Below are 21,899 nucleotides of genomic sequence, written 5' to 3' on the forward strand. Positions count from 1 at the left end.
TCTCTTTCTGACAGTCCTGTCATGGGCAAATCAAGCTCTGGGGAGGACTGTGTTTGCCCACCTTATGGTGAGCTGGCCGTACCCTGGCCGGAAAATCAGCTCTGGAGCAGTGTATCACTGACATCTGGTTACTTTACAGGTTGGCAATACGGAACACTATTCAGCATCTGACTGGATTGAGGACATCAAATTGGCTCAAGAGGCCCAGATCGATGCCTTCGCCCTCAACATGGCCAGGGGTGAGCCAATGAACGCCAAAGCCATCGCAGATGCCTTCTCAAACGCCGAGGCACTGGTTTTCAAGCTCTTTTTTTCTTTTTCTTTCGACCACTTTGGACGTGGCCCTTTCTCCAAAGACGAGGTAGTCTTATGGATCAACAAGTACGCCTCTAGCAGTGCTTACTTCCGGCACCAAGGAAAACCCTTTGTCTCGACGTTTGAAGGCCCTGATCAGGCTGAAGATTAGCACGACATCAAAGCTGCAACTGGCTGTTTTTTTTTTTACCGGATTGGTCTTCTTTAGGCGCTGGTCCTGCTGTACGAGCAGCTGGTGGTGTAGCAGATGGCCTCTTCAGCTGGGCCAGCTGGCCATGGGGAGCTCAGGACATGGAGACCTATGTCGATGCCTCTTACACTGAGGCTCTAAATAGCAAGCCATATGTGATGCCTGTATCCCCATGATTCTATACCAATCTTCCTGGATATAATAAGAATTGGATGTGGCGTGGCGATCGCCTATGGTTTGACCTTTAGATCCAGGTCAACACCCTTATGCCTGAGTTCGCTGAGATCATTTCACGGAACGATTACGGAGAAAGCCATCACATCGGACCAATTCGGGACCACGCTCCAGTGCTGATCATGTTGAGGCAGGTATGTCGGTAGACGTCTCTACCATAAGCGCTGAGATGGGCAGGGAGCTCTGCAAGCGTGCGGGCCCCATAGGTGTCTGTCTTCATATTTTGCAATTATAGATGTATGTTTGGGGGACGGAGATGTTGAAAGAAAGGATCGTGTGGGTAAGCAAAGCAACTTGGAAGGTGAGTACGTGCTTGATGCTGAGAGACAAGTATCAGTACCTTGGTACACGGATAGGCACCTTACACTAAGTACCGGGCCAGGGCCTTAAGGGGTTAGAACTTGGATGCAGGTAAGGTACGGATAAGATAAGTAGGTACGGAGCACTGCGTAGTATTGGTTAGAAAGCGGTCCATCTTAGTTTCTGGTGGCTGGTTCGTATCGTCCGCTTTAACGCACGTGATGCGTAATGCAACTACAGAAAGTGTATCTTGCATAGACGTAGTAATATAGAAGAAATAAGAGGACCAAGACGAGTGCCCACGTCAAAATATATTGCGGCAAGTTTTTCCAAAGTGTTAGTTACCTATATAAGTCTAGAAGATGATCCAACCTGATGCATAGGATGACAACTAAGCCGTCATACGCATACATTGTGTTCAAAGGGATGGTTCGGTCTCAACGCTTTTCCCCGCATGGCGCGGGGTAGGGATCGGAGGGCACCATAGGGAGGAAGGCAAACACCATACCTTCTGCTTTTCCTTCATACAACAGATGCGATATCCCCGGTGATTTTTTTGAAATGTTAAGGTTCATTGAACGTTCCGCCCTGTTGTTCTGCGGGGGCACCTTGGTGGCTGGATTCGGTCCCGACAGCCATCAAAACCCACTTGTATTTCGGACCTGTCTCCCGGCGGCGGAACATGCTGCGAACAATAACGCCGTCAACAGCTTCCCGGATTGCAGCCGAGACCCGCTCTGCTCGAACGACGTATGCGATGAGACCCTCTCGCCGAAAGAGCGGGCCGCAGCGCTGGTAGCCGAGCTCACGATCTGGGAAAAGTTGGATAACCTTGTGAACGAGGCGCCTGGCGTTCCGCGACTCGCCATTCCGCCGTATGAGTGGTGGTCTGAGGGCCTTCACGGAGTCGCGTCGTCCCCAGGTACCAAGTTTGCCAAGAGCGGCAACTTTAGCTACGCGACTTCGTTCCCGCAACCGATTGTCTTGGGCTCGGCTTTCGATGACGACTTGGTCAGAGCTGTCGGGGAAGTGGTCAGCAAGGAGGCGAGGGCGTTCAACAACCGCGGCAGGTCCGGCCTCGATCTCTACGTAAGCTCAACATCTCGCCACATTGAAACTGAATTGCGGGATGATATGCTAACTGAGCCGAGTCCCCGAATATCAATGCGTTCAAGGATCCTCGTTGGGGCCGTGGTCAGGAGACTCCCGGCGAGGACCCCTTCCACCTACAGAGCTACGTCGCAGCTATGCTCACAGGACTTGAAGGAGAGGATCCTTCCAAAAAGCTAATAGCGACATGCAAGCACTACGCAGCTAATGACTTTGAGAATTACAAAGGTGTCGACCGCGCGGGCTTCGACGCAAACATCACCACCCAGGACTTATCTGAGTACTATCTTCCGCCCTTCAAAACCTGTGCAGTTGACAAGAAGGTCGGTTCGTTCATGTGTAGCTACAACGCCATCAACGGAGAACCCCTCTGCGCAAACCCCTACCTTCTGGAGGATATCCTCCGTCAGCATTGGGGTTGGAACGGGGATGGGCAATATGTCTCAACGGACTGCGATTGTGTCGCTCTGATGGTGTCGCATCATCATTATGCTCCGGACCTTGGACACGCGGCGGCCTGGGCGATGAAAGCCGGCACCGATTTGGAATGCAACGCATTTCCTGGTTCAGAAGCCTTGCAACTCGCTTGGAACCAGTCCCTCATTTCCAAAGAGGAGGTCGACAAATCTCTCACGAGAATGTATACAGCGCTCGTATCCGTTGGCCAGTTCGATTCGGCCCAAGGGCAGCCGCTGCGCTCGCTGTCGTGGGACGACGTGAACACGAAGGAGGCGCAGAAGCTTGCATACCAAGCAGTCATCGAAGGCACTGTGCTCTTGAAAAATGACGGGATACTACCCTTGTCAGCTTGGCGTGAAAAGAAGTATGCACTCATCGGTCCCTGGATAAACGCAACGACGCAGATGCAGGGTAACTACTTCGGTCCTGCACCGTACTTGATCTCACTCTACCAGGCCGCAAAGGAATTAGGGTTGGAATTCTCTTACTCTTTGGGCTCCAAGATCAACAGCACCGATGATTCGTTTCAACAAGCGCTCGACTCAGCCCACGCTGCTGATCTGATTGTTTTCGCAGGCGGCGTCGACAACACACTGGAAGCTGAGACTCGCGACCGCAAGACATTAGCTTGGCCTGAACCCCAGCTTGATCTTCTTCGCGCCGTGTCCGAGCTTGGGAAGCCTGTCATCGTGCTTCAATTCGGTGGAGGGCAGATTGACGATACCGAGCTCCTTGCTAACGACTCTATCAATGCGCTTCTATGGGGTGGATACCCAGGCCAGTCAGGAGGAAAGGCCATCCTTGATCTCCTATTCGGCCGTGCCGCGCCTGCTGGTCGACTCTCGGTTACGCAATATCCTGCGTCCTACAACGAAGACGTCCCATCAACGGACATGAACCTTCGACCCGGTCCAGGGAACTCGGGGTTAGGGCGCACTTATATGTGGTACAACGGTGACGCAGCTGTGCCCTATGGGTTTGGTTTGCACTACACGACATTCGACGTCAAGTTGAAAGCGAGGCGGGCGTCAGCCCTTATCAAAACGGAGGAAGTCTCTTCCCTTTTGAGCAACGACCATTTCTCGGGAGCCTTGACGTGGCAGCAGATACTGACGAAACCTGTCGTCAGCGTCTTCATTACAGTATCGAATACAGGCAACGTGGCCTCGGATTATGTGGCATTGTTGTTTTTGAGATCCAACGCTGGCCCAACCCCTCGACCGACGAAGACGCTTGCAGGGTATCACCGCTTCAGAAACATACAACCCGGAGACAAGTCTGAGAGAGAAGTTTCAATTACAATTGAACGTCTGGTCAGAGTTGATGAGCTGGGAAATCGGGTGCTACATTCCGGGTCTTATGAACTGTTTGTGGATTTGGACGAAAAGTCGACACATGAATTCAGGGTCGAAGGCCCTTCAGTGATGGTCGAAGAGTTTCCGCAGCCTAGGGATCGCAATTAGGACTGATCTTAGTCGAACCTATCAAAAACTTTTCTGAAACTTATGGAGGGTCTAGGTAGAACATACATGCCCATGGCTAGGCCGGATGGTCTTTTTGGGCCTGATCAGCCGATGTGACTGACTATGAGATGAATTGGATAACTACTCAGACGGGCGACAAGTCTGGCCACCGTAGCATCAAACCAGAATAAAGCACCTGAAATTACCTAAATTTTATTAGTGACAAGTATGGATTGATTTCTGTCTCTCATACTATGTAGTAACTTCTATGTTAATAAGCAACCCATGCCTGTCCGATTGGAATGAATAGAGGAGGCCAAACAGAGTCTCATCCAAACTCAACAAACTCAACACCAGCTCAAAACAGAAAAATATTATGGTTAGTGATGTAAGGGAACCATGCGAACTAGGGTTTATTGTAGTTCAGTTGTAAAACCATTAGTGGGAATCTAAGTTCGTATTTCGCCCGCATTATTCCTCTTTTACTAGCAGAGCCTTTGTTCTATCGATGATAAGAAGTGCTCACATTAAGAAGTAATGGACGTCATTACTGGAAGTATGTAGGGTAGAAGGGACCTATGCGGTGCAGTGACTCAGAGAGAGAAACAATAATAACCCTAAAGGCAGCACAAGATGCTTCCTCGATCGGTGCAAGCTTGCCTCGATCGAAGGAACTAAGAGTCCTCGATCAGAGCAAGGTCTGTCCCAATCAAAGGAGCAGACTTTCCCAATCATCTTATGTTATCACGTCCAATTAGCCATCATAAGAAAGGCTCCTAGCTTAATCAAACTAAAAGGTAGGTCTCTTAAAAGGAGGAAAAGTTCGTTTTGTTCTGTCTTGTCTACTTACTTCTAATTAGCCCATATCTTATGCTTGCCCTCCTGATTGGAACTATGTTACTCCTCCGCTGTCTTCCTCCGATCGAGACTTCCAGTAATATAGTAGAGCTGATTGCCCCACCCTGTTCCAATATACAAACAACAACTTGGTAGACAGGTTTCAATCTCGGTCGTGTTTGGACTATGAAGGGATATGATCTATGGCAAGACATGGCCGAACGATGGAGTGCATTCCCGTCTAAAATACACTTTCTTGCATGTAAGTAATCTGTGCTTCCCGATATTCATCCTGTGCAAGATATCTTAAGGTAGTGTGATTGGCATCAAACACCAGGTTATGCGGCTGCCCAGGCGTGTATTGTGGCCAAGTGGCGCCGTTAATCTTTTGATGATCGAAATCATTCGGATCATTATTGTGAATGAAAGCAACCCACATGCTGCTCATGAGGCCAGCCAGCTCAATGTAAGATTGGGGTTTCCCCTCAAATGGGTTGGTGGCGTAACCAAGTCCCCGGACGTTGTTGAACACGAATGCGACCTCCTGAAAGTGTGTAGCGCCATAGATAGGCTCGATGCCGTTTACATAGACATCCCACATGTACGAGTACACTGGCAATCCGGCCCCAGCATAGGAGCTTGCAAGGAGCCTTCTGCCGCTATGTTGTTGGTAGTCTCCCGCAACCGCCGCCACGCGCTTCCACTGAGAACCAAAGGGGGCGAAATCCCCAGAAGGACGACCTGGGTACGATGCGGGGATGCCCATGTTCGGGTCGTCTAGATACAACTCCGAGATGGCGGCAATCTGAGTAGTATTGACCTGAAAACTGGTTGCGAGCCATGTTTCAAACTCTTCCGTAGTGTTGATACCCTGCTTTGAGTACGCGGTACCTTCGTCAAAGTTGTTCCCAAGAAGAAGCGGAACGGCGGCAAATTTGCCTTGTCGCAGCGGGGTCGACGCTTGCGCCGTGATAAAGTCGCCGTCCACGACAGCGCTAATCCCGGGAGGAGTGATCCCTAAGGGGTTTGAGCCGTTGAAGATCCCATTGAGAGTTTGCCATGGCAGTGCTTGCAGGCAGCTTATCCGCGCAGCCGAACCGCCGTCGGCGCATCCCGTTTTCCGTAGGAGGGCATCGAAGTAAGGTTGCCAGGCATCCGCATTGACGAATCTGGCGACCGGGCTACCACTTTCGAGGATGGCGCTTCGGAATAGGCTGTCATGCTTACCGTCATAGGCAATGAGCTGCATTCCAATGGATCGTGCCCCAGCGGACTCGCCCCAGACAGTCACCTTGTCAGCACTGCCGCCGAATGGTACAATGTTTTCTTGAATCCATCGCAATGCTAGACGTTGGTCTTTGAATCCGATGTTGCCTGCCTTGCTATCTTGCAGTTCTCGACTGAAGAGAAATCCCCAATATGAGAGACGATAGTTAATGGAAGCTGCAATTATGGGCTTGTTCTCCTTGACGGACTGGTCGACAATGTAGCTGAGGTTGTATCTGGGGTCGCGAGACCCGCCGTTAACATAGCTCTGAGATGACCACAGTCAGCGATACTTCGTTGTTCCGTCGAAAATTCCTCAATACCTACACCACCGTGAATCCAAAGACCGACGGGAAGATCGTCTCCTGGCTTCGTTCCGGCTGGGCGAACAATGTTGATCGTCAAGCAGTCCTCTGAAACCGGGTTTCCGAGACTCGAGGTATCGGAGCCGTATCCAATGCACATCCAGCCATACTCAGTGGCAGACACCGGTTCTTCAAATGACTCGTTCAAAGGTTGAGGGGGTGCGTAGCGGAGGGACCCGATAGGAGGCTGCGCATATGGAATGCCTAGAAAGAAGTCCTGCGCATAGTGTTTGTTCCGCACGCCCACGAAGGTTCCGTTTGCGAGGCGTACGGAAGGAGGCGAAACGTTATGGTTCTGGACTACTGGTGTGAGACACTCGGATGGGTCCGAGCCCAAGAGGAGCGCCAGAAGGAGTTTAAACACATGTGGCCTCATTCTGGGCGGTTTCAACACAGCCGAAGGATTCTCACTGCTTCTAGATATCGAAGGGAAGGGAGTGAGTGGCTAGCAACGGCGTGTCTTACCTCAATCACAGGATATCAGATACTGCACCTTCAAGTTGCCTAGCTAGACAGGATTCGATTCTGGAATAATTATCTCACGTCCTCCATAATACCCTTGAAATTCCCTCTGACCTCATGACCAGAAACTACGGCCATACACTTCCGCTGGAGTGGAGGCTACTAGCCGATTTAGATACGTTACGCCTGCTCTCGGCGGCACCGTTGGCCAGCCCTGACGGATAATTTTACCCGTAGATAACAGCCTATGACAATGCCCATTGAGATCTCGGAGTCCATGTCGACATTGTGGGGTCTGAGATGTGCATGGATCGCGCAGTTCTGGGAAGGGCTCGCATCGCTCGCACCAGAATACCGGGCGACTCACTTCCTTTTCCGGCTTAGCAATGAGTGACTATTGGACTCCCAAGCCGCTACTAACCCCATGTCGGTTGGCACTTATGTAAAACCAAGATTCTACCCCGCTCGGTAAACAAATACCTATTTGGGCCCGGCACTTGACCACCTCGGTATACCCCAACGTGCAGCTGATTGTGTGGGGGAGGACCAAGTTGCTGTTTCTACTGGGTTAGTCGTCCGACGGTTCGGAGAAGAAGAAAAACCCATTGGATTCCCGTTGAAGAAACTAACCGTTCGTTGGACAGCTACTTCAATTTCGTTGTACTTCTTTATTTTCTATTAAAGGATAGGGGATCGCGGAAGTACGTGTCCAGAGACCACGCCACCTCAATGGGCACAGGATGGCTGTTGATAGACCAAAATAATATATCTGTACTTTCTAGTCCGAAATGGGAAGTTGTTGCGATGTTGACCATCGTCGATAACTATCAGAGTTATCGCCTTAAATCTAATAACTAATTATCAGCTAATTCTTAAATAATCAGACTATAGATCTACTAAGAATTCGCAGTAATTAACTAGCTATTAAACAAGCTAACCTATAATAGTTATCTTTCCTTTTTTTTTTTTTTTTTTTTTTTTACGTATAATAGAGATTATCATTTACCCCTAACATCTGTCAATTACCACTAATACGCACAGTTAACTGTATTACTAATACCCTGGTGAATCCAACAGAAGTATATATTTCGACGTTATACCAAAAGAAGCAAGCCCGGTGTTACAGCTAGTTCAAGACGCATATACTCCCTTTGGCTACCACGGAAATATGAGCAAATATCTGGGGCGTGGACTTGGAACCGTAATTTTGTGCTATTCTTCACCGGTAAAACTTTGGTTTTCAGCGGAGGTAAAGTTGGGCTGCCAGAAAGTCGAAAAAGCTAAAGTTTGGAGGTTCTATAGGAACGGCGTAATTATCTGTCACTACACATCACAGGCTGCCTAAGCGTACCTGCACATACAGAGTACGTAACTTCTCGCTGGTTTCGGTGGAGGACATAGCGTATTAGTAACCGGTTAATCTTCTCAGAACGTGGATGGACTTAGTCTGATTCTCACCTGAGAGAAGCTTTGATTCCCCCGGGGTCCTCCCTGTTTTGAAGGCCGCTGATCAAATGGGCCCGGAGCATTATTAAGTAGACGTGAACCTTCCAGTAGTCTTGATTCGAGGTTTTCCCATTGAGATTTCAAGTTTTCCATTGATCCTTTGCGGCGGAGCTCTGCCGCGCTCGACTGCAGTTCGCAGGATCTCATGGGATTCGGTATGTCCCGCGACGTCGACAATGGCCGACGACGATAGAGTAACTCGACTCCTGGCGTCTACTTGGTCATTGATCGGAACAAGTGCCACACTGCTTGCCCTCCGGATCTATTGCAAGATATGGCGCGGGCGGGGTTTATGGTGGGATGATCACTTATTGGTAGCTGCTTGGGTACGTTGACTGACCATCGTTGGCCTGCATCTTTTGTCAAGAATAGTCATCCTGATTCTTACTGTTATCTGTCAAGATAAGCTTAGCGATTTCCGTGTCCATCAACTCCTACATAATCTCTTTAGGGTTCGGGCATCACTTATCGACCATCAGCGATCACAACAAAAGGACGATCAACCTTTTTACGATTCTTGTCGCAATCTTCAGCATCCTTGCCACAACATTGAGCAAAACATCCTTCGCTCTCATGCTGTACCGACTCGTCTTGAATGAATGGCTGAAATACTTTTTGATCTTTGTTATGGTCACGATAAACATATCATTGAACCTAGTGTGGATATTCGGGTTTGCTAAATGCACACCGCTGACAAAAGTTTGGGACCCTAGCGTTCCTGGGGAGTGCTGGGACAAGACGCGCCTTGTCAAATACCAACTCTTTTCTGCTTGTAAGCCTGGGTGATGACGCCCTGGGAGACCCCAAAGCGCAACTTTTTGACAAAAAAAAAAAATTGCAGATTATTCTGCCATACTGGATTTAGTTTTGGCAATTCTTCCCTGGCCGATCCTCATGGGGGCGACATTGAAACGGCGCGAGAGATTTGGTGTCGCTGTGGCGATGAGCCTCGGCGCAATGTATGGGTATTTCGAGTTGAATGAAGATTCATTGCTGACTTTTAGCCAGTGCTGGGGCTTGCGGTATCGTAAAGGGGGTGCTGGTGGTGTCAATGACCAGTACGGACATCACGTACGACCGAGTTGACCTGACGATTTGGAGCATCGCGGAACCCGCAGCATCCATAATGGCGATATCGATACCTATATTGTCAGTATATCATCGTCATCCCGCCCTTTTATTCCAGGGACTAAGCCTTTTGCACAGGAGGATGTTATTCCGCGAGCTAAAGTCCAGTCAGCGGAGCTACCCACGAAACACGTCACAATCTCAGTCGAATAGGCTCGAAGCAACAAGGTCGAAAAGAAACCAGTATGAAGAAGGCAGTAGTTTCGGCATCGATTTTTCCAATGTCATGCCGGTTGCTAGGATACAGGAATCTCAGGGGGGGTCGCGGGAGCTAGAATGTGAGTCTGCCCCTCGTGCTGGATTGAAAACAGAGTGTTTGAGGGAAAATCATGAGATCTTGCCATTCAGGAGTCGTAGAAACTCCATGGAGCTTGATATGCTGAATCCAAAGTCTATTTGATGCTGCTTCCCACTGGCTAGTAGCTACTACGCTGTTCTACTTCTGCCATGCCAAAGGCCCATGGTTTGGTGATCTCACGAACATACAAAGTACACCCGCATACAGATGCTACATGCTCCCTGCTATTCTGTGAGAGCTGAAGGAGCCAGAACACTAAATAGGTGAATTCTGCGTCATGCTTTCATAGTCAATCACCCTATAACGACGATTTGCTGATTTCTCAGCTGAGCGCAATCCAATATGCTGCATTGACCAAGACGCTGAACTGAACATCAAATTAACAACTATTCAATACGCGACAATTCAGACCACAGTATACTCTTGCAATACGCTGTTCAAGGTAACGAGGCGCCAGCAGGCTTCAACTCCTTCATGGTCTCCTCTACCAGTCTTTCCCCAATCTCACGTCCTTCTTCCGTGTACAAAATTGGTGGGAATCTAATATCGTTAGCAGGTATTTTGGCTGAAATTTGACGGCTAAACGATATACTTACGGCTTGATTGTCCATTCGCTGATGAAACTCCCGTGGCTCTCGACGCCTTGGACTAAAGCCGCGTTGAGGTACACAGAAGCACCAACATCGAGCGGTCTCGCTAAGAAGTAATGAATAACGCCAAAGATCTTCTGTACTATATAGGGCTGTTTATCACCCAGGGCTGTTCCTCCAGTCAAACCGGGATTCGATACGTTGATCAGGACATCGTTCGGGTTGACAAGCTCGGCGAGCTTCGCAACGAAAAATACGAGCAGCAGCTTCGACCTCATGTACGCGGTCTCAACCCAGTACTCCTTGGGGTCATCACACTGCGGCAGTACCGGGTTCGTTGTCTTTAGTGAAGCGATGTACGCCGAATCGGACCCCACGACACTGAGAACGGGCGGTCTGGAGGCGCCGGGGATCTTCTTAGACTTGAGGATGGGAACCAGAAGCAGAGACAGATACACCGTCGAGAGGTAGTTGACCTGCATCGTAATCTCGTGGCCGGTGGCCGCAGCAGGAGTATATGACGTCATCATCAAGCCGGCGTTGAGGATCACGATATCAAGGCGCGGCAAGGATGCACACTGGTCGGCGAATTGGCGGATGGATTCGTATGATTCCATGTCAAGAATCCAGACGGACACCCGGGAGTCCGGGAAGTCTTTGCGCAGCTGGCTCGCTGCTGCGTCGCCTTTGGCCTGGGAACGCACGCCCATGATCAGATGGGAGAGCCCGATTTCCAGCAGCTGCCTGGACGCCGACAGACCAAGGCCTACATTGCTTCCCGTGACGATGGCGGTTTGGTCTGTGAGACGCAAGTCGGTAGGTAAAGGCGTGGGCGCTACACGTTGCCGGCGCAGGAAGCCTCGAACTGTGGCCTCGAATGCAGCATCAGCCTGAAGTTTTGCCGACATAGTTGCTTGTGTGTAGGGGGTAGTGAGGTCGGCAAGGATCAACCAGTTTAACAGTATCTAACCTTAGTAAACCTGATCCAATGGGGGCCACAGTTTTTTTTTATACAATGTTGAATTGGATGGCATGATAATTATCGTTATCGGCAAGCTGCAGCTCTCTAATTCTCCAAGATTCCACACATGATTGCATAAGTTCGGCTGAAGGCGGCGGACGGACGGACGACGTTGTCTTGTTAATACACCACCCCTGAGTGAGTACAGGTCCTTAAACAATGGAACATGGAATTCTGTCCAGTTCCACAAGTTAAGTAAATCCGGTGTATTTTGGGTTGAAATGGATGTAGTAATTGGTCAATATCCCTGCCTGGATAGTAATCCAGGTTTCAGTAGTCATGGCTTACTGTCTCAAAGACGACACCATTCATTGCAGGCTGCCAACACTGTCTTATTACTACATCACCCCTGAGCGAGTGCGAATGGCTTAGTGTCTCAGAAACGACACCATTAATTGCAGGCAGCAATCCATGCCTGGTACTACCGAGGCAATTGGCGGGTTGAATCGGCTCTGAACGTCATCTATATACATGCTACAGCTCTCCAATTTTCAGCTCGGCCGAAGGCGGCGGACTACCAGCGTTGTGTACCCATCACCGAAAAGCGAGTGCAGATGGCTTGCCAGGGAAACTGGCGGAACAGGGATTGTATAAGTTCAGCCGCGGACGGCCGGCTGCCAACATTGCCTTATCAATCCATCAACCATTAGTCAGTCCACGTGCGGTCAGACTATTCGCTTCCTAGTAAGTCAGAACTGTAATTGAACCAGCGTCTACATAAAGAACCCAATCATCTCGACTATAAGCTGTATTATCAACAGACCACCACATGGGCCCGTACTAGTTCTGCCCAAGCGCACAGATGCATAGGGCACGGTGGCAGAGCCAGGGGATGGACTCAGTCTTATATTCAACTAGAAACATCATTTCATTAGGATAGGAAAAAGCCTCACTAAGGTGAATGGAGTCAAATGTGTGGGTCGCGGAAGAGGTTCAGGTATAGAGCCACTACGACAAGAATTAATGTTCGTTAACGACCACGCCGTCGGCAATCCAGTGAAATATAATAGGTAATTTATAGCCGTTTTTATTGTGAGCTCCGGTCCTCAGAATATCGTCCCAAAAAAAAGGCAGCTCGAAAATTATATCTGACATAGCTCTGTGCTATTTCTATTACGAAGGGGCACCCTGGTTAGTTACTTCTCCGACTCCCACTGCACGTGAGCAGTTCAAGTGCAGCTCTCTGCAAGCGCTTGTATCTCGAGTCCCACCCCCATTTCTGATCGTGATCAAGAAATGGTTATTCCAGATAGCGACATCGTTCGCTGATTCCGCAACATTACATTGCTTGCGGTCACGTTCTCCGAACGCGGAACCGGCGCCGATGTCGCGAGACTGAGTCGTTGGCTACTTGCTGTCCACGCGACGGGCAATATAGGACGCGACATCGGGTACGCAGACGTTGGAGACATTCGTAGCGAGGTTCTGGCAGTCGGCGTCGGTGTACAGCTCAACTACAGTGGTAAAAGCGAGTTAGTCACGTACGTCCACAGAGCGCATCGTTCCGGCCGAAGAGGGGGGGGGGGGGAGAGGCTAACAACTGAAGACCGGGGTCAAGCCGCTGGCAGAGAACCTCTCGTAGGTGTGGTTGTCGACGGCCGCGGGAATGGGCTGGCACTGATCGAGGAAGTCGGTCGGGACGGCGAGGGAACTGCCGGTGCCCTCGTAGGCGACCGGGTTGCCGGTGCAGTCAGAGGCCGGGTCGTAGAACATCTTGATGGTCCCCATGACGGAGGACGCGGAGGCGGCGGCGGCGAGGGCCAGGAGGCCGGTGGTAGTGGTCGCGAAGTGCATCTCGGGGTCGATCTCCGGCTGCGAATTTCGGCCGAGTTTACTGGAGACTGGGGGTTTGGCTCCAAGAACGTAGGGAAGCTCGCCCTTTTAGGGGTTTTACGGGCTGCCTCCCCCCTTTCGCGGTGCACTGAATTGTTTAAGTGGAACTGGTTTATACAGCCTTGGAACAACCGCCGAGCCCTCGTATGCTTTGCTATGTATTTCGGTTGGCCATAAACGCAACAATACCCACACTCGCCGAGCCTATCCCGTGCTGGTTCATCGAGCCAGTGGTGGTCCTCCCCGTAATTACGTTGCTCAAGACAGGGGTGATGCTGCCAGCTGCTCTGAGAATCACAGGGCAATGCCAGGGATCATTCTCGCTAGAAGCTCGTGGATCTTCCAGTCTGACGTCTAAACAACCACTGATATACGCACCCAATACGGTCCCTCCTAAGGTCCCAAAGACAGCATGCAATTGCCATCGGCGATGACTAATCCATCTCACTTTCAACCTCTGCCTGCTGAAGAAAAGAACGCATCAATATGATTGGCCAATTGGTCCAGGCACCAGCCTGCGCTAAGGCCTGTTCTGCCTGGTTTGACTAAGCGCTTGCTGATATAAGCGGCCTGCGAAGCTGAGATGGCCGAAAGTGGTCTGAGCCTTGAGGGTCGGGATAACATATAAATACCACGGGGCGGTCGATGTTAAATACCATAAGATCAGGATATCTCTGCAGAGTTGTTGCTTTTGATTTGGACTACCGACATACCAAAGAGCTCACGTGAAAGGCGCAGCTTCTTCGGAATGGTGACGGCACTACCCTCTCGCGCCAAAGTAAGTAGAACCTATTGATCGTCCGAACATTGCCAGCCGACTTACACCGTTCCGAGCAGCAGCCTGCGCGGCAGGAACCAGACCCCAAACCCAGCCCAGCCTCCAGCAAAAACAGAAGAGAAAACCCGTTGCGACCCAAGAGACCGACGCAGGTACTCAATGTCGCCGTATGGGGCAGCGGTGAGAACTGCGAGCTCGGCCTCGGCCCCCGCGTCACCGGAGCCCCCAAGCCCCGCCTCGCGGACAAGCTCCTGTCCGCCGACACCGTCGGCGTCGTGCAGGTCTCGGCGGGCGGCATGCACTGCGCGGCCTTGACCCACGACGGCAAGGTCCTGACATGGGGCGTCAATGATGACGGGGCGTTGGGCCGAGTGAGGTTGCCAGATACGCCCGAAGAAGGCGCCGAGGATCTATTGGATCCCTTCGAGAGCACGCCGGGCCAGGTGCTCTTCGAGGACGACGTCGAGGTCGTGCAGACTGCAACGACTAACAGCGCGTGTTTCGCCTTGACTGCTAAAGGGACGGTCTACGGCTGGGGAAGCTTTGCAGGGGGAGACGGCAACTTCGGCTTCCTCCACGAGAAGCCCCCCAAGACCACAGAGCCACTGCCTGTGCGCATACCAGGCCTTGAGAATGTCATGGAGCTGGCCGGCGGTGCGAACCACATCCTAGCCCTGACCAACGACGGCAACGTCCTTGCCTGGGGTTCCGGGGAACAGAACGAGCTGGGTAGGCGCGTCTTGGAGCGCCGCCGCTTCGAGACCCTGATTCCACAGCGCGTAGGCCTGCCCAAGAACAAGACGGCCAAGATCTTTGCGGGCTCGTACCACAGCTTCGCCATCGATGCCGACGGCAAGGTCTGGGCTTTCGGGCTGAACAACTTTGGCCAATGCGGCATCCCGACCCGAGAGATTACCGGGTTCACGACCATCATATCGCCAACCGTCGTAAAGAGCTTGAGCGATTACGAAATCCGCCATATCGCGTGCGGACTCCATCATTCTATTGCTTGCACAAAGAGTGGACAAGTCCTGGTGTGGGGTCGGTGTGACGACGGCCAGATGGGTATCAGTCTTGATACGGTGCCGAAAGAGCACATCATTTTTGACTCTCGGGAACGTCCTAGAGTCCTGAACGTGCCGACCGAGGTGCCGATACCTGGTAAGCTATCTCACACATCCAGAGTCCAGGCTCTTTTCCGTGCTGATCAGACTTCAGACCGTCAAGCCGTCTTTGTTGCGGCTGGGATCGACAACTGCTTCGTCGTCGCCAACGAGTTGTATGCATGGGGGTTCTCTGCCAGCCACAACACCGGTCTGAAAACCACTGAGACAGTCAAATCCCCGACCGCGGTGCCATGCCGACTGACGGCAACGTTCGTTGATGCCGGGGGCCAGTTTGGCATCGCGTGTGGACCCAGCCTATGAACCTTGCGAGCCCTGCCTTCACACGATCAGGAAGTTGAGGTTGGAAGCCTTGAGCTTCTGGACCCAGGTCCGTTCCGTCTGGGTGTGCGGGTCCACGGATTCCTCAAGGTTCCAGATGGTTTGAAGCATGTCCATAGCGGTCATGATGAAGCCCCAGGGGGTCGCAATCATGAGCCTCCTCAGGCGGTCGAGGATCCATTTCCGTCTTTCGGGGTCCGAAGTTCCCGCGCCGGCAATGAACGTCGGCAAACAGGTGGCCTTGAAGTTTGGATCCTCATCGTGAATGCAGGAGAGGTGGTAGAACATTTGGCTGTCCAGCTCCTCGCGGTCAACGGGCACGAGTATGGATGCCGACGGAAGAGCATGGAGTATGTACAGGCAGGCGGCAAGGCGGTGGGCTGAGCCGGCGTGAATGCGGCTCTCCACCGGGATGTTTCTGAAGTATGAGATGGTCCGTGGCTCATACGCCCAGTCGTTGACGTCGAAGGACAGGGCCTGCTGCAGGATTTGTGCGGCGCCCTGCGCTACGTCTGCTGCCGAATCCAGATCTTCTGTGCTGCGATTCGACAGCTGAGACGCTGTCAGAAGGATCTGCAGGATGTCGGGCGGACAACAGAAGTAGCTGTTTGCGGCAGCCTTGCCCAAGACGGAGGAAACCTGTGCGGAGTGATAGTACGACTTGGCGGCCGGCGTTGATGCGTTGAAGGCGGAAGCCAAGATGTAGTAGCTGCGGAGGAGAAGTCAGCTTAGATAATCCACTATCCCGTTAGGAGGAGACACATCAACCCACATGAAGCAATCCGACATGACATAGTCCCGTAGTGCAGAGTCCGCCATTCCGACGGGGGACAAATAAGACATGATTCGCCCAGCGCCCTCGAGATGGGGCTTCCAGCCGTCCCTTCCACTCTCCATCAGCTCAACGTTGACGAAGAAGAGCACCGAGGACAGCACTACGTCTCCCCCGGTGCCGCCGATGTCTTGCAGTGCAGAAGACAAGAGCCGCAGCGCCTTCTGCTTGGCAACCAGGGCATCGGTTAAGGCTTGCCGCGCGTTGAGGTCCGACTCCGGGTCCGAGGACAGCGCGCGGGAGAGATTGGACATGTGGGCCGCGGAGGCGGCCACAATGATGTGCTGCAGCAGGGGATGAGCCTTGGTCAGCGGGATGAGAGAGCGGAAGGGGTTCCGATCGGGCAGGTCCCAGGAGACGAGATCCTTGCAGACGCGCGTGGTGACTATGGAGAGAAGGGAGAAGCCGAGTTAGCAATTCCGGTGTCTTTGCCAAGAGATTGGGATAGGGAAGCAGGGTGTAAGTTTACAATAGGAGAGGTAGTGTCGGTAGTGATGCTCCACACCCTGGAAGAGAGGGTCGACGAGGGTCCAGGGAGCCGACTGGGTCTCGATCCCGGCGGGCCGGACGTTAGAGACGACAAGAGCAGTGGAACAGTCCTCGGCAGATGTGGGAGAGTCATGGTGATGGTAGTGGTGGCGGTCCGGCACGGAGGTAGATGCGGAGGGAGACGCGGAGGGAGTTGCGGAGACGGATGAGGGCTCGAGCGTGGAGGCCCGAGACGGGGTGGTGGCGGTGGTGGCCGTATCGGCCGAGAAGGTGATGGTAGTCTTGCCCGCGAGCTTTCCGCGACTCGCGACGCCCTCAGTCCAGCGAAACAGCTTCCCGTAGCCCAGGCACTCGTGGCCGCCGGTTGTGCACTTGTGGCAGCGCGGATAGGAGCGGTCACAACGCCAGCGGCGGCGGCGGCAGTTGTGGCACGGCTTGGTCGGGGCGTTGAGCACGCCGATGCGAGCCATAGCTGCAAGGCGGCGCAAGCAAGGTCTTGATGGCGTGTGACAGCGGTAGCATGAAACAAAGTGCAGGGTCAGATGGATCTCGGTACAGTACAGGCTAGAGGCTGCGATGCGTCCTGTGTGATGAGTGAGGTGATGTATGACGGGAGATGGTAGTTAGGATGGCGCAGATGCTGTCTCGATTGAGAAATGGATTATCAAGATATGCATGACCAAGACGTCTTGAGATTGGCCGCGAGCGGGGGTGGGATGCTGCGGGTGGGTGTGCGAGCGCGGGGGGGGTTGATGGATGTCGGGATGCGAGATAACGTAGATGGACGGCCGTGTAGACGTGCTTCGTCGCGTTGGGAAACGAGACCGAGTAAGAAGACGGATTGATAGAGCGAACCATCCACCACGTTCGGGAATAATTGTTTGGTTGCGCAGTCCGAACGGTCTGAACGCCTGAGCGAAGCAAAGGAACGAGGACGAGACATTGAGACGGTTGGTTGGTTGTTCGGCAGGGTCTGGTGTGTTCGGCAGACGGCGAAGCTTCCATCATCATCAACCAGACCCACCCACGGTGGCCGAAGTCGCCGCTTCCGCGACCAGTCGATAGCGACGATAGGATATGACGCTAGTCCCGATATAGCAGCCAAGAAACACATAGTGCATATCCGCCCCACCTATCTGTTCCCAGCGCACCTTGCTAGCTAAGTTTGCGCTGAAGAACCTCCACCGGCCATTTGCTGACCAATGAATCACCACCAAAGACATCGGTTGATGTGTCAGCAAGGTATGTGGGAGGAACAGTTCCCTGTCCTCGCCGAGGTCCGTTTCGTAACATCCCCAGAAAATCTCTATGTTGCGGAATCTCATCATTCAATGCGTCATTCTACTGTGGGTTGTCGTCACCCCCTATCCAGCATGCCGCAGACACGAAGGGCCTCACGGAAGGCGTATTGTTCACTACCGGTATGCCCTCCGGCGTGATGCGCGTATCCCGTCGGCTTTTGGGGGGGGGGGGGGGGGGGGGGAATTACCGTTATAGTGCTCGATCAATATCTCGAGTACTACGTTAGACGCCGCCGCGTTCGACCTACCGAAGCTTGACTGGCTCTCCACGAGCCCGACGTCTACGCCCTAGCAGATGCGTCGGACACCTCACATATAGGCCTCCATCCGACATTGACTTTTGTCACAGGAAAGCTAGTGACCAACGTTGTTCGCATCATCGCCCAGAAAGGAAGCCAAGACGCACACCATGCCCCTCTCCCCTCACCCACCCGCTGCCGCCCTGCAAGGCTCGTGAGGCTCTCCGGAGCTTCTGGGGAGCGGGGGAAACTAGACGGTGCCCCATCCCAGCCCGTGTGTCAACATTTGCGTGTGTATCGCTTGCTGCTGGTTTGGTTTGCCTCCCTGTCGAGAAGGTTGGCGGTTCTAGCCGGATGCAAGCAAAATTTTGACACGCCCACTCTCCACACTAGATGCCCACCCCCCCCCCCCCCCCCGGGTTGATTAGAAATTCTCTTCTTCAAAGAACCCCATACTCTCTTTTTGTGATCATTGTGCGTGACGCTTTGTGTGGATTGTTCTTCTGGGCATTATTTAGACACTGGGCGGACTCTTTACGCGCCGCATGATCTCGACTTGTCACTTATTGTCTGCTTCCATGTTGGTCACATACTGTGTTGATATAACCCAAAGGTTAAAGTGTCCCATAGCCAAGTAGACACCATTGTCGACCAACATACCCGCCTCATCGACCTTATACTACAGAACAACCACAGACAAAGCCGGCACCGATGGCCCGGCAAGACACCGAGCGGGATGCTGGACCCGAAGGCCAGGCCGCCGAGTTCGACGTCGAGTTCCTCGGCCGCCAGCGCCCGGCCGTCTTCAAATCGCAGTGGGCCGAACTGGGCTTCTGCTTCTCCCTCCTGGGATCCATGCTCATGGCGGTACGTCCTCCCGGCGCTCCCCTACCTAGCTTACAACATGATTATACTGAACACACCCTTCTCGCAGGAGTACTTCGTCAGCGGCTTCCACATCATCCTGCCGCCGCTCGCCTCTGAGCTCGACATCCCCGCTGCGTCCCAGACGTGGCCGTCGAGCGTCTTCTCCCTCGTCACCGGCGCCTTCCTGCTGCCGCTCGGCCGGCTGGGCGACATGTACGGCGGCTATCTGACCTTCAACATCGGCCTCGCCTGGTTCCTGGTCTGGTGCCTCGTCGCCGGCTTCAGCACAAACTACCTCATGCTCATCTTCTGCCGCGCCCTCCAGGGCCTCGGCTCCGCCGCCTACCTGCCCGCCGGCATCATGCTCCTCGGCAAGATCTACCGGCCGGGCCCGCGCAAGAACCTCGTCTTTGCGCTGTACGGCGCCTTCGCCCCCATCGGTTTCTTCTTCGGCATCCTCGTCGGCGGCCTCTCGGGCCAGTTCCTCAGCTGGCGTTGGTACTTCTGGCTCGGCAGTATCGTCCTCGGCGCCGTCACCGCCGTGTCCTTCCTGACCATCCCGTTCGACTGCCGCGACAAGCGCCGCGAGATGAGCATGGACTGGTGGGGCGTCGCCACCATCGTTCCCGGCCTCCTGCTCGTCGTCTACGCCATCACCGACAGCTCCCACGCGCCGAGCGGGTGGGCGAGCCCGCAGATCCTCGTCACCCTGCTCCTCGGCGTCGCCTTCCTCGGCGCCGCCTGGTACGTCGAGAGCCGCGTCGCCACGGAGCCCCTGCTGCCCGGCGACCTGTTCGCCCCCAAGTCGATGAAGACCCTGGTGGCCGCCCTCTTCTTCGCCTACGGCACCTTCGGCCTCTTCCTCTTCTACTCGAGCTTCTACATCGAGACGGTCCTGCACGTGTCGCCGCTGCTGACAGCATTGTGGTACCTGCCCCTCATCGTCGGCGGCTTCATCATCGGCACCGTCGGCGGCTTCACGCTGCACCTGCTGCCCGGCCGCGTGCTGCTCGCCATCTCGGGCGTCGGCAACGTCATGAGCGTGCTGCTCTTCGCCATCACCCCCGAGAACCCAAACTACTGGGCTTACGTCTTCCCTGCCATGGTCTGCGGCACGATCGGCATCGACATCACCTACACGGTCAGCAACGTCTTCATCACGACCAACCTGCCCGCCCACAGGCAGGGCCTCGCGGGCGCCCTCATCAACAGCCTCCTGTTTCTGGGCATCAGCTTCTTCCTCGGCATCGGCGACGTCGTCGTCGGGGGCACGCGCCACCTCGGTACGCGCGGGAGCTACCACGCTGCCTTCTGGCTGGCCACCGGCGTCGCGGCCGTCGGCTTGCTGCTTTACGTCTTCGTCCGCATTGGGTCCGCAAAGAGCGACCTCACGGTGGAAGAGCGCGAGCAGCTCAACACAGAAGCTCAACGACAAGGACAGGCAGTGCCGGATTCCGAGAAGAGCACGCACGGCGCCGGCGCCCAGGACACGTCGGCAACGGTGACTGACACTGAGGGGGAAAAATCAAAGCCATCAGCACCAGAGGGACAGGTCCAGGGGAGATGAATGACCGGTGCGTTGTGAGGCACACAAAGAAACTAGAGGATGCGCATGGTCGGCAAAAAAGACTGTTCCTCGTTGCGACGGCGTCACACTTCGTGACTGGCTGGAGGGTGACATTGATCGGCATTGCAAGTGGCACCCAGAGTTGTAGCGCAGTGGTGGGAACTTTTGCACATCAGAATGCCGCGACATTTTCACCGAGGGCATTTGCAAAAGCGAAGCACACACACACACACACACACACACACGCGTAATGGAGAGGTTTAGGACGAGGTGCTCTAGCCCACGGATCGCGCGGCTCCAAGGTTGTCCATAGCCCCGGCTTGAGTTCATCCCATGCAGCGGACCCGCGAGAGCATGGTGACCCTTCACCGGCGGTTGCACGGCACTGCGCTCGGCGGTAGCCAGAAACATCTCTGGCTCTCCCACTGGCCCCAAGTTGCCCCAATCATACCATGCAGGGGGCGGAAACGACTGGTTCACCATCACTTCGTGTTGATACAGAGGGCGGCCGAGGTGGAAACTAAATGAGAGCAGGACGTTAATCGGGACAGTGATGGGGCACTTCCGTCACCGGCAGTGCAGTAGTTGATGTTAAAACTGAAGAAATAGACTGGTCGCAGGGTTTATAGATGGGACTGGCGCGACGCATGAAAAGATAAATGACTGTTTGGAGACAAGGAAGAGGAGCTGCACGGCAAAAGAGGGGCCGCGTCCCATCAGCCGCTAATTGAACATCCAATCCATCATATCATCGTATGCATAATCTCTTGTCAGTTTCATTATCCAATATCCTGCGGTCGACGCCATCACCCAAGACCCAGCTCATAGCTGAGCGACCCTGAGAGGGGCCGCCTTGGCCATTCATCTCAGTCGGCGGGTGGGAACATTCGTATTGGTCCGTAGGTTGTGAGCTACGTCTTTCCCGAGCGGGAGGAACGGGTATACAAGACGCTCCCGACTTATGGACACCGATCAGGGTGGCAAGTTCGGATGCGCGCCGAAGG

The 21,899-nt window shown here is 53.5% G+C and overlaps 9 protein-coding genes across 9 annotated transcripts; 5 read left to right on the forward strand and 4 right to left on the reverse strand.

Annotated features, from left to right (window-relative positions):
* Window positions 1-136: 136 nt before the first annotated feature.
* LY79DRAFT_694914 (glycoside hydrolase) lies at window positions 137-911 on the forward strand (the record flags this gene model as incomplete). The annotated part of the gene is made up of 1 exon (XM_060564804.1): window positions 137-911. A coding segment is annotated over one exon (330 nt), but the record flags the coding sequence as incomplete, so codon positions are not given.
* Window positions 912-1,559: 648 nt separating this feature from the next.
* LY79DRAFT_565017 (glycoside hydrolase superfamily) lies at window positions 1,560-4,271 on the forward strand. The gene is made up of 2 exons (XM_060558710.1): window positions 1,560-2,128; window positions 2,191-4,271. The coding sequence occupies exons 1-2, from the start codon at window positions 1,601-1,603 to the stop codon at window positions 4,069-4,071; spliced, it is 2,409 nt and encodes an 802-aa protein (XP_060410205.1). The 5' UTR covers window positions 1,560-1,600; the 3' UTR covers window positions 4,072-4,271.
* An 878-nt stretch (window positions 4,272-5,149) lies between these two features.
* LY79DRAFT_523333 (carboxylesterase) lies at window positions 5,150-6,915 on the reverse strand (the record flags this gene model as incomplete). Its single annotated transcript, XM_060555525.1, has 2 exons — window positions 5,150-6,442; window positions 6,502-6,915. The coding sequence occupies 2 exons, from the start codon at window positions 6,913-6,915 to the stop codon at window positions 5,150-5,152; spliced, it is 1,707 nt and encodes a 568-aa protein (XP_060410206.1).
* A 1,768-nt stretch (window positions 6,916-8,683) lies between these two features.
* On the forward strand, window positions 8,684-9,579 carry LY79DRAFT_496595 (uncharacterized protein; the record flags this gene model as incomplete). The annotated part of the gene is made up of 4 exons (XM_060553343.1): window positions 8,684-8,833; window positions 8,910-9,279; window positions 9,349-9,466; window positions 9,516-9,579. Coding segments are annotated over 4 exons (702 nt in total), but the record flags the coding sequence as incomplete, so codon positions are not given.
* Window positions 9,580-10,275: 696 nt separating this feature from the next.
* LY79DRAFT_565023 (retinol dehydrogenase 12) lies at window positions 10,276-11,710 on the reverse strand. The gene is made up of 2 exons (XM_060558711.1): window positions 10,530-11,710; window positions 10,276-10,473 (listed from the first exon to the last, which is right to left on the reverse strand). The coding sequence occupies exons 1-2, from the start codon at window positions 11,429-11,431 to the stop codon at window positions 10,371-10,373; spliced, it is 1,005 nt and encodes a 334-aa protein (XP_060410208.1). The 5' UTR covers window positions 11,432-11,710; the 3' UTR covers window positions 10,276-10,370.
* A 1,181-nt stretch (window positions 11,711-12,891) lies between these two features.
* LY79DRAFT_523315 (uncharacterized protein) lies at window positions 12,892-13,338 on the reverse strand (the record flags this gene model as incomplete). The annotated part of the gene is made up of 2 exons (XM_060555523.1): window positions 12,892-12,998; window positions 13,083-13,338. 2 exons carry the CDS (start codon window positions 13,336-13,338, stop codon window positions 12,892-12,894), a joined length of 363 nt encoding a protein of 120 aa, XP_060410209.1.
* A 787-nt stretch (window positions 13,339-14,125) lies between these two features.
* LY79DRAFT_593068 (regulator of chromosome condensation 1/beta-lactamase-inhibitor protein II) lies at window positions 14,126-15,582 on the forward strand (the record flags this gene model as incomplete). The annotated part of the gene is made up of 3 exons (XM_060561510.1): window positions 14,126-14,155; window positions 14,215-15,316; window positions 15,374-15,582. The coding sequence occupies 3 exons, from the start codon at window positions 14,126-14,128 to the stop codon at window positions 15,580-15,582; spliced, it is 1,341 nt and encodes a 446-aa protein (XP_060410210.1).
* Window positions 15,583-15,591: 9 nt separating this feature from the next.
* LY79DRAFT_358486 (fungal-specific transcription factor domain-containing protein) lies at window positions 15,592-17,488 on the reverse strand. Its single transcript, XM_060552722.1, has 3 exons — window positions 16,902-17,488; window positions 16,373-16,817; window positions 15,592-16,309 (listed from the first exon to the last, which is right to left on the reverse strand). The coding sequence occupies exons 1-3, from the start codon at window positions 17,389-17,391 to the stop codon at window positions 15,601-15,603; spliced, it is 1,644 nt and encodes a 547-aa protein (XP_060410211.1). The 5' UTR covers window positions 17,392-17,488; the 3' UTR covers window positions 15,592-15,600.
* A 1,684-nt stretch (window positions 17,489-19,172) lies between these two features.
* On the forward strand, window positions 19,173-20,895 carry LY79DRAFT_582747 (major facilitator superfamily transporter; the record flags this gene model as incomplete). Its single annotated transcript, XM_060560284.1, has 2 exons — window positions 19,173-19,328; window positions 19,396-20,895. 2 exons carry the CDS (start codon window positions 19,173-19,175, stop codon window positions 20,893-20,895), a joined length of 1,656 nt encoding a protein of 551 aa, XP_060410212.1.
* Window positions 20,896-21,899: the final 1,004 nt, after the last annotated feature.

This window comes from Colletotrichum navitas (assembly GCF_030913465.1).
Source record: "Colletotrichum navitas strain CBS 125086 chromosome Unknown LY79scaffold_71, whole genome shotgun sequence".
Classification (NCBI taxonomy): domain Eukaryota; kingdom Fungi; phylum Ascomycota; class Sordariomycetes; order Glomerellales; family Glomerellaceae; genus Colletotrichum; species Colletotrichum navitas.